This window comes from Electrona antarctica (genome assembly GCF_951216825.1).
Source record: "Electrona antarctica genome assembly, chromosome: 24".
NCBI classification, from domain to species: Eukaryota; Metazoa; Chordata; class Actinopteri; order Myctophiformes; family Myctophidae; genus Electrona; species Electrona antarctica.
Window position 1 is genome coordinate 2,449,803 of NC_136803.1, and position 11,219 is coordinate 2,461,021.

An 11,219-nucleotide genomic window follows, 5' to 3' on the forward strand; every position below is an offset into this window, starting at 1 on the left:
TGTCAGTCAATATGAAATTGACTGACACCTACCTGCGTGTAAGTGTAAGGCACATGTTACCAACACGTACATGAAGTACGTGTTGGTAACATGTGCCTTACACTTACACGCAGGTCTCGCTCATCATCTTTAGTTGAGTATGCTGCATCGTATGGGTCATTCACACAGATGATATGGTGAGCATCACAATGGTCGGGCAAGGATGATGGATTACACCTTGTGGACAGAGTCCAACCACTTGTATGGGTTGCCTTCTTGATCTCGATCTTCCGCTGATGGAGTTGCCATCCTCCAGATCATGCCCATTCGGGCCACTTTCCGCGTGCTTCCTCTTGGCTTCTTTTCGGGTGGCAAGAGTGTTGTGTTCCGCTCTTATGCAGGCCAAATTGGTAACATTTCTGGAGTGCACCAGCAGCTGCTTTTCATTTTAGAGGATGGAGAGCCAGCCTGACTTAATTTTGCTGCCCTTGTTCATTGTACATTCAATCTACATGTCCTAGGCCATATTGGAATAATGGTTACCTGTGATGGACTGAGTGAAATTAGTACGAAGTCAAGCTCTCAAGTCAAAAAAGGTGTGGGCAGTAGGCACCCCCTGGTGTACATGTTACTAACAAGACTATGCAAAAGTGAGCCAGAAAATAGCAGCCAGGAGAATGAGACTATAGAGCGTCGCAGTCCCGCCCCCTCGAGAGACCCGGAAAAGAAATCCCTGTTGATTTTCCTCAGACTTTTCAGAAAGTATTTATTTAAGGACGTTTACGCCGCAGACAAAGCCGTGACACACTTTTTGTTTTGCTTCTTTGTAATTATTTGTTTGGTCCAAGATATTGTGTTTGTTGTCATGATTTGTCACGACTCGAGTTGGCTTCGTACGACGCTTAAAAGGCCTTTAAATAAATACTTTTTGAAATGTCTATGGGAAAAATGCATTGGGATTAATTTCCTGGGCCTGGCGTCGTCATGAAAGGAGGCGAGACTGCGGCGCTCTATAACAGGACACTGCCAAAGACATCAAGAACTGCCAGCCAGCAAACTGGTGCTCTGGGAACCAACACACGGCCAGCGGTCACCAGGACGTCCCACTGAGGGAACCAACACACGGCCAGCGGTCACCAGGACGTCCCACGCCAACATATGAACCAACACACAGCCAGCGGTCACGAGGACGTCCCACGCTAACATACTGGTGCTCTGGGAACCAACACACGGCCAGCGGTCACCAGGACATCCCACTGAGGGAACCAACACACGGCCAGCGGTCACCAGGACGTCCCACGCTAACATATGTGGATCATGACGCACGAGCTGGCCAGATGTACAGAGAACCGGGATGACTGGAAGTGACGATGGAGGGCTCGTCTGAGGACGACCTAGACTCCCTCCGACACAATAAGAGCAACCGACAATTCTTTCATACATTTATTGAGATTGTTTTTTTCTTCCATATTGACTTGAAAATGTTTACAGAAATTGTACAGCGCGGATAAGGCATAGCAATGGAATCAAAGCCATGTCCATTGAATGCTGCAAAAGATGTCATAAAAATGATGCAAATATCAATGCAATACACATACGTACATATATTTTTTTTCTCCATACAAATTACAGATTACAAAAACATAAATGAGATTTGTTTTTCCATATTATGCCCTGAAGCAGCGCTGACTGAGAAATACCTAACGACGTCATCTTATCGGTATGCATGTACAGCACCGGATCTGCACACTTAAAATCCTTGCAGACAGAACATTACGTAGCACGTGCACACAACTCACTCATGCGCGGCGTTGCGCGCACACACACACGCGCTCTCTCCTTCACACACACACACACACACACACACAGTCACTCGTGCATTCACTCTCTTGTGCGCACACTCAACCAAACATCAATAGATGAGAGAAGAGAAGAGGCAGAAATAATATCCAGCGTGCTTTTAGATAAAGATTGGTTCATACATTTTTTTTCTTCTTTTTATGAGACAAGTCTGATTTCATAGCGGGGGGTTCTGAGAGAGAAAAATAAAAAAAACAAAAACCTGGGCTTGGTTTTTTCAGTTTGTAGTGTAACGACCGACGATCCCAACAGTTCACAGTGAGGTCATTAGATCGATAGATGATAGTGGTACGGTTGATTGAGTCGGCCATTTTGTAACAGATGTCTCCGACCATGTGGTGATTGGTTGTAGTGTGGAACAGACTCCTCCCCGTGTCATTGTGCAAGCAGGGAAATACGAAGAAACGTCCGCAGAAGGAAAACAAAAAAGCCATCGTCATTTATAGTGTCGGGATTGATTGTTAAAATCAGTCTCTTTCCCCTCCACAGTCCACACACACACACACCAACGGACAACATCCAGTCCAGGCAAATAGATTGATATGGAGATTGTCGTCCGTCATCTTTCCCCCCCCGTGAGACAGAGCGGGCGATCGATCGGGGCATCGTGGATTGCTTTACAAACGATTGTGACTACTTTTATAAGTGCAACAGAGATTAAAACGCATACAAAAAATGATAATCAAGGAATAAAACGACGGATACAAAACAAAAATGACATCAAAAGCACCTAAAAGCTATATCCTATTGCACGATTAAGAAATATGATACAAAAAAAAATAAAAAATAATAATGGATATGTAGGCAAAGACATGAATCTGATATTGCATACAAATCAATGAAATAAAAAGAAAGTGAAAAGTCGTTTTGTTCTGTCTTTTAAGACCGTCAATTCAATACAGAGCCTCGTTTCAATTCAATACAGAGCCTCGTTTCAATTCAATACAGAGCCTCGTTTCAATTCAATACAGAGCCTCGTTTCAATTCAATACAGAGCCTCGTTTCAATTCAATACAGAGCCTCGTTTCAATTCAATACAGAGCCTCGTTTCAATTCAATACAGAGCCTCGTTTCAATTCAATACAGAGCCTCGTTTCAATTCAATACAGAGCCTCGTTTCAATTCAATACAGAGCCTCGTTTCAATTCAATACAGAGCCTCGTTTCAATTCAATTACAGAGCCTCGTTTCGGGCCATTTACACGGTGTAGCAAAAATGCAGGGATTTTTTTTTAAATTGTATCTTTTGAAAACAAAAAAAGGCTTTTACAATGTTGATTGTTTTTCGTCGCCACGTTGAGTTTAGAGACCGCTTCTTGTCGCGGTCGCAACACACAGGACTCGTCAACACTGATCCGAACGGGTTACAAAAAAAGTGCAGCTAGGAAATAAAAAATAAAATAAAAAAATCTGATGGGGGGGTCGGCACGTCGCCGATACGACGCACCCCCCCCTCCGAAGAGAATAATGATGTCACGACGTGAAATAAAAATCGACGAGACGAACGCTAAAACGGGAGGGAACAAGAAATGCTGCATAGCTGGATTCCATTTAAAGCAATGCCGTTTTAATAGAGAGAGAGAGAGAGAGAGAGAGAGAGAGAGAGAGAGAGAGAGAGAGAGAGAGAGAGAGAGAGGGAGAGAGAGAGAGAGGCGCAGGGGGGGGCGATACAGTGAAGATAGACCAGTTGTTTCCTGTACATGATCGGGGCCGCTTGCATTACGAGACTCTCGATAAGCTCTCTCTTGCCGAAAGAGACTCGAAAACCCAGAAAAAGAACAGAGCGTAAAAACAAACAAGCCCCCCCCCCCCCTCCCCCCCCCCCCATTATCAGCCGCTGTGGGTAAAGCCCCAAACCACACCGAGACGGGACCTGACGTTTTCTTCTTTTAGAGTTTGTCCCGACGGTGTGATTGATGTCCTGCTGCACGTCGTCCACTCACGTCCACCCAAGTGATTCAATGCAACGGCCTCAAACCACAGCAATGGGGTCGCCATGCTACTACGAGTAGCATGGCGACCCCATCGGTGTGGTTTAGTGGGGTTTTTTTGGGGGGGAGGGGGTTGGGGGGCTTTATAAGTCCTCGAACGTTTTGCCCGACGTTCACACGCGGGTGTCGTCGGGGTCGTTCCCTCCGCGGAGGTAGATGGCCGAGGCGGACTTGGGCCGGCCCTGGTTGGGCCCCTGGTTGGCCCCGCCTCCGCCGCCGCCGTTGTTGTTGACCTCGGGGCCCCCGCCGCCGCCCCGCACGGCGTCCGAGGAGATGACCCAGGTGGTCGGACGCCATCTCTTCAGAGAGTACGGCGTCTTCACGCGCTTCTTGATCTTCTCGCCCGTTCCCGTCCCGTCGTCACGCGCCAAATCCTCCCCTGGACCACACACGCACACACACACGCGCATGACACACACACACACACACACACACACACACACACACACACACACACACACACACACACGTGCACACAGACACACACAAACACACAATATTTAGGCATTTAGCAGACGCTCTTAATCCAGAGCGATTTACAGTAAGCAAGAACAAAACATGGTAATACATACGTAAAAATAGTCATCATGAATCATACGTAAGCTAACAGTGGAGTATCTATATAATTAAATTAAATGCGTATACACTATAGCAGGGGTTCTCAACGTGTTTGGCTGGGGACCCCCCCTGGGGACCCGCTCTGGGGACCCCACCTGGGGACCCCCCCTGGGGACCCCCTCTGGAGACCGCCCCTGGGGACCCCCCCTGGGGACCCCCTCTGGAGACCCCCTCTGGAGACCCCCCCCTGGGGAACCCCCTCTGGGGAACCCCCTCTGGGGACCCCCTCTGGGGGTTGAGAACCCCTGCACTATAGTGCTATGTATGTATACAAAAATGCTATCTAAGTTACATAAGTTGAGGTCTAAATGGGTCAATGCTGCCATATGGGCCAAAAAGTATGAAATGGATGTGAGATGTTGGTGAGGGTTTGAGATAGGGTGTAGTGTAAGACTAATGACTGGTCTAACCAATGACTAGTCTAAACCAAAAACTGTCTAAACTAAGTACTGGACCCCATCTGACATTCACAAAATCGTTCACATCCAATAATGCACCACATGCAGCCTTTCTTTGTGTGGAGGATGTGTTGAGGATGTGTTGAGGATGTGTTGAGGATGTGTTGAGGATGTGTGGAGGATGTGTTGAGGACGTGTTGAGGATGTGTTGAGGATGTGTTGAGGATGTGTGGAGGATGTGTTGAGGACGTGTTGAGGACGTGTGGAGGACGTGTGGAGGATGTGTTGAGGATGTGTGGAGGACGTGTGGAGGATGTGTGGAGGACGTGTGGAGGACGTGTGGAGGATGTGTTGAGGATGTGATGAGGATGTGTTGAGGATGTGTTGAGGATGTGTTGAGGACGTGTTGAGGACGTGTTGAGGACGTGTTGAGGATGTGTTGAGGATGTGTGGAGGATGTGTTGAGGATGTGTGGAGGATGTGTGGAGGACGTGTGGAGGATGTGTGGAGGACGTGTTGAGGACGTGTTGAGGACGTGTTGAGGACGTGTTGAGGATGTGTTGAGGACGTGTTGAGGACGTGTTGAGGACGTGTGGAGGATGTGTTGAGGACGTGTTGAGGACGTGTTGAGGACGTGTTGAGGACGTGTGGAGGACGTGTTGAGGATGTGTGGAGGACGTGTGGAGGACGTGTGGAGGACGTGTGGAGGACGTGTGGAGGATGTGTGGAGGATGTGTTGAGGATGTGTTGAGGATGTGTGGAGGATTTGTTGAGGATGTGTTGAGGATGTGTGGAGGATGTGTGGAGGATGTGTGGAGGATTTGTTGAGGATGTGTGGAGGATTTGTTGAGGATGTGTGGAGGATTTGTTGAGGATGTGTTGAGGATGTGTGGAGGATGTGTGGAGGATTTGTTGAGGATGTGTTGAGGATGTGTTGAGGATGTGTTGAGGATGTGTGGTGGATGTGTTGAGGACGTGTTGAGGATGTGTGGAGGACGTGTTGAGGACGTGTGGAGGACGTGTTGAGGACGTGTGGAGGACGTGTGGAGGATGTGTGGAGGACGTGTTGAGGACGTGTGGAGGATGTGGAGGACGTGTGGAGGACGTGTGGAGGACGTGTGGAGGACGTGTGGAGGATGTGTGGAGGACGTGTTGAGGATGTGTGGAGGATGTGTGGAGGATGTGTGGAGGACGTGTTGAGGATGTGTGGAGGACGTGTTGAGGACGTGTGGAGGACGTGTTGAGGATGTGTTAGGATGTGTTGAGGATGTGTGGAGGACGTGTTGAGGACGTGTGGAGGACGTGTTGAGGATGTGTGGAGGATGTGTGGAGGATGTGTGGAGGACGTGTGGAGGATGTGTGGAGGATGTGTGGAGGATGTGTGGAGGATGTGTTGAGGATGTGTTGAGGATGTGTGGAGGACGTGTGGAGGATGTGTGGAGGATGTGTGGAGGATGTGTTGAGGATGTGTTGAGGATGTGTGGAGGATGTGTTGAGGATGTGTTGGTGTGTGGAGGATGTGTTGAGGATGTGTTGAGGATGTGTTGAGGATGTGTTGGTGTGTGGAGGATGTGTTGAGGATGTGTTGAGGATGTGTGGAGGATGTGTTGAGGATGTGTGGAGGATGTGTTGAGGATGTGTGGAGGATGTGTTGAGGATGTGTGGAGGATGTGTTGAGGATGTGTTGGTGTGTGGAGGATGTGTTGAGGATGTGTTGAGGATGTGTGGAGGATGTGTTGAGGATGTGTTGGTGTGTGGAGGATGTGTTGAGGATGTGTTGAGGATGTGTGGAGGATGTGTGGAGGATGTGTTGAGGATGTGTGGAGGATGTGTTGAGGATGTGTTGAGGATGTGTGGAGGATGTGTTGAGGATGTGTGGAGGATGTGTTGAGGATGTGTGGAGGATGTGTTGGTGTGTGGAGGATGTGTGGAGGATGTGTTGAGGATGTGTGGAGGATGTGTGGAGGATGTGTTGAGGATGTGTTGAGGATGTGTGGAGGATGTGTTGAGGATGTGTTGAGGATGTGTGGAGGATGTGTTGAGGATGTGTTGAGGATGTGTTGGTGTGTGGAGGATGTGTGGAGGATGTGTTGAGGATGTGTGGAGGACGTGTTGAGGATGTGTGGAGGACGTGTTGAGGATGTGTTGAGGATGTGTGGAGGATGTGTTGAGGATGTGTGGAGGATGTGTGGAGGATGTGTTGAGGATGTGTTGAGGATGTGTTGGTGTGTGGAGGATGTGTTGAGGATGTGTTGAGGATGTGTTGGTGTGTGGAGGATGTGTTGAGGATGTGTTGAGGATGTGTTGGTGTGTGGAGGATGTGTTGAGGATGTGTTGAGGATGTGTGGAGGATGTGTGGAGGATGTGTTGAGGATGTGTTGAGGATGTGTTGAGGATGTGTTGGTGTGTGGAGGATGTGTTGAGGATGTGTGGAGGATGTGTGGAGGATGTGTGGAGGATGTGTGGAGGATGTGTGGAGGATGTGTTGAGGATGTGTTGGTGTGTGGAGGACGTGTGGAGGATGTGTGGAGGATGTGTGGAGGATGTGTGGAGGATGTGTTGAGGATGTGTTGGTGTGTGGAGGGTGTGTTGAGGATGTGTGGAGGACGTGTGGAGGACGTGTTGAGGATGTGTGGAGGACGTGTGGAGGACGTGTGGAGGATGTGTGGAGGATGTGTTGAGGATGTGTTGAGGATGTGTGGAGGACGTGTTGAGGATGTGTTGAGGACGTGTGGAGGATGTGTGGAGGATGTGTGGAGGACGTGTGGAGGATGTGTGGAGGATGTGTGGAGGACGTGTTGAGGATGTGTGGAGGACGTGTGGAGGATGTGTGGAGGATGTGTGGAGGACGTGTTGAGGATGTGTGGAGGACGTGTTGAGGATGTGTTGAGGACGTGTTGAGGATGTGTGGAGGACGTGTTGAGGATGTGTGGAGGATGTGTGGAGGACGTGTTGAGGATGTGTGGAGGACGTGTTGAGGATGTGTTGAGGACGTGTTGAGGATGTGTTGAGGATGTGTTGAGGACGTGTGGAGGACGTGTGGAGGATGTGTGGAGGACGTGTTGAGGATGTGTTGAGGACGTGTTGAGGATGTGTTGAGGACGTGTGAGGCTCACCCAGAGATGTCAGGTCTCTGGTGGTGAAGGACAGGTCCAGAGAGTTGGGTCTCTCTGGCCGGCGGGCTTTGGGTTGCCTGAGCAGGGCCTCCCCTCTCATGGTGACTCCTCCCCCGGCGCCGCTGGCTGCCTGGGCGTTAAGCGTCCCCAGGCCGCCGCAGCCCGAGCCCAGCCCGGAGCTGGTGCTCTCTCCGGGGGCTCCGCTGGCGTCCCCCCTGCAGCCCCCGACCTCGCCCACGCCGACGCCGCGGCCCTCGTCCTCTCCCCCGTCGCTCTCCCCCTCGCTCTCCCCGTCGCCCTGGCCGTGGCCCGTGTTGCTGTTGTTGTTGTTGGAGTTGGGCCGCGCCGAGTGGAGGAGGGCGCCGGCCGGGGCGCCCTCGGCCTGCTCCCGGTCTCGGCTCAGCAGGGGCTCGTGTTCGTCGGGGCTGGCCGTGATGACGCCCAGGCTCAGCCGGCCGCCGTCGTCCGCCCCTCCTCCTCCTCCCCTCGGGGGCAACGCCGAGCCGTTCTGGACAGCCGTCATCGCGGGCCCTCCTCCTCCTCCGAATCCTCCCGGCGCCGTGCCGGCCGCGGAGGACAGGCCGCCGTTAGCTTGGCCGTTAGCGGCGCCGTTGGCCTGCAGCGTGGTCTCTCGCAGCAGCGGCAGGTTGTTGGTGCCGGAGGAGGAGGAGACCCCCCCGCCCCCCCGGTGGTGGTGTGCTTCTGCCCCGTTGGCCACGTTGGTCACCCCCCCCACGTTGCTCTTGGACCCCTCCACCTGCCGCAGGTTGGACTTCCCCGAGCGTCCGAACTTGAACCTGAGCGAGGAGGAGGACGAGGACTCCTTCTTGGCAGGCTTGGTGCGGAGGGGCAAGCTGGACGGCCGCTTGGGCAGGTTCTGCTGCTTGGGCAGCGGGAAGAGGGTGCTGGGCATCGGGGGAGCGGCGGCGGCAGCGGCGGCGGCGCCCGCGGCGTTGTGATCCGAGGAGGAGGCGGCGCCCGAGGCCTCGCTGGCCATCTTGATGAGCGGGTACAGCAGGCTGGAGCCGCCGGGGCTCAGCGGGTCCGGAGAGCAGAACTGCTTCTGGGAGTGTTCCATCAGGTTCTCGTCGGAGCTCTCCTTCAGGTTCTTGTCCACCTCTTTGGGGTCCAGCTTGGTGGTCTCCAGGTCCTCCTGTTGGGGAGTTACGTTTGATTTCAGGTCATTATTTAAAAAAAATAAAAATAAACGGTTGTTGAGCAATTTACTGTACAACTTAACCCATTTTGGACTGAGATCAGATTCTAAAAATGTCTTCTATATCCTGACACATATATTTTTTATTAACCCATTTTGGGCGGGAACCCCTTTTGGTGTTTTAAACATTATGTTATAATTTAGCTATTGAAAAATAGCAGATCTACAAGCTCGTAGCGCGCCACCGAGTGGCGCGCTACGAGCTTGTAGGTCTGCTATTTTTTTAAAACCGTGAAAATGTGGCGCAAATCTTTGAATATAATCTTTCAGAGTAAACGTTTTAAACTAAAATCTTTTCTTCTGGGGGGGGGGGGGGGGGGGTCCCTGAAACAACATATTTTCAGATGGGGGTCGGCGGCCAATTACATATATTTTTGGGGGTCCTTGAGAACTACTGACATAAAAACATCATGCATAGAAAACTGTCGTGATTTATAAGACATTTATAGAATCTGGTGTCGGGTCTAATTGTGTTAATAATTGTGTCCTGACCTGGGTCAGGTGGAGACAAACGGGCACTGGCGTGGGCCCCTCCGACTCGGACACCAGGGTGGTGGTGGTGGCGGAGGAGGCGGAGGGGCTGCCCGCCCTCAGGCCGCCCCCGCTGCTGCCCTCTGGGCTGGGCAGGCGCCCAGCGTTGGCGTGCTGCTGCTGCTGCTGCTGCTGGCGCTCCTGGTTGATGGAGTTACGGTTGCGCTCGCTGCCGCCGCCGCCGCCGCCGCCGCCGCCCGCGGTGCGCCCCCCGCCAACGCCCCCCGCGGAGGAGGCGGGGTCCGCCGCCTGGGCGTTTTTGGCCACGCCCCCTTCCTGCTCCTCGATGTAGGAGGAGGGGTGGTCGGTGTACGGGCCGGGCTTAGGGGTCATGCGGTTCCTGTGAGGGAGGACGGGAAGAACAAGAGGTGGAAAGGTCACTCCACGCTCTTTTAGGGGCTAGACCATAGAGTATATAAAGGATAGAGACCGAACTGGAGCGTTAGCCCCGCCCCCCCCCGCTATTCATTTCAGTGGAAGTTGCTCAGTGGCGTTTTTGAAGCACCAGAAGACTTCCGGAAGTATAATGATAACTCAATGGCTCGAGCGAGCGGAAGTTTAGCCTAGCCTAGCCTAGCCTAGCCTAGCCTAGCCTAGCCCCGGGCCTCAATGTTGAGGTCCGGGCTTTTCACGTGACGTCATGAACGTCCGTCCACTTCCATTAAGTGCTGCAATTCCACATTTCGCCAGTAGTAGTGGCATCTTCAACGTTGGAGTGCCTCACTGGCCCCTTGGGGCTAGACGAGACTAATTTGCATTGTAATCCCCATGGGGGGGGATTTTAGATCGCCTCATATAAGAACTGTGTTTGTAAAATAAACATGTCATCCCGGCCGTTTCACTCATATGGATATGAAGAATCAACTGACTGTGAGAAAACGCTATTGTTACTGCTGCTGAATTAGTTACATTTTCACTAGAAACAGACTGTATCATAATATGAGTGACTGACACATCTCCCTGACAAGAACACAGAGACAGCTTGTTTATTTTTGGACCACAATGCTTATATTAGACGATACACATTGTGTGCCCCACACAACACTTTCAAAATAGTGACCCAGGGTGCCCAATGTTGTTTTTGTCATTTTATTTTATAAAAGAAAAGAAAAAAAGTTTTTTTTTTTAAAAGACGTCCTGGGCACCGCATAGTGGTAATTCCCAGGACGTCTGTGGACGTCTTGGACACAGGAAGTGTTAAGATGACCCCATGTTATTCTTCATAGAGAAATGACTTTACTACCGTACCTCTCGTTGTGCAGCGTGGTGGTCATGGGGTTCAGCGTGGGGCTGACCGACTTGGAGCGGTCCCAGATGAGCAGCAGCTCCGCCAGCCTCTCCTCGGCGCACTGGGCCGTGAGGCGGGCCTCGGCGTCCTGGTCCCAGCAGTCCTCCATGGTCTCCTTCAGGGAGCGCACCGCCTGGGGGGGGAGGGGGGGGGGGGGGGGGGGGAGAGCACACACACACACACACACACACACACACACACACACACACACACACACACACAC

The 11,219-nt window shown here is 51.8% G+C and overlaps 1 protein-coding gene across 1 annotated transcript; it reads right to left on the reverse strand.

The window, feature by feature from the left end:
- Nucleotides 1-3,693: 3,693 nt before the first annotated feature.
- LOC306917023 (bone morphogenetic protein receptor type-2-like) lies at nucleotides 3,694-11,127 on the reverse strand. The gene is made up of 4 exons (XM_079495141.1): nucleotides 10,957-11,127; nucleotides 9,670-10,048; nucleotides 7,962-9,114; nucleotides 3,694-4,208 (listed from the first exon to the last, which is right to left on the reverse strand). Exons 1-4 carry the CDS (start codon nucleotides 11,103-11,105, stop codon nucleotides 3,943-3,945), a joined length of 1,947 nt encoding a protein of 648 aa, XP_079351267.1. The 5' UTR covers nucleotides 11,106-11,127; the 3' UTR covers nucleotides 3,694-3,942.
- Between the last annotated feature and the right edge of the window lie 92 nt (nucleotides 11,128-11,219).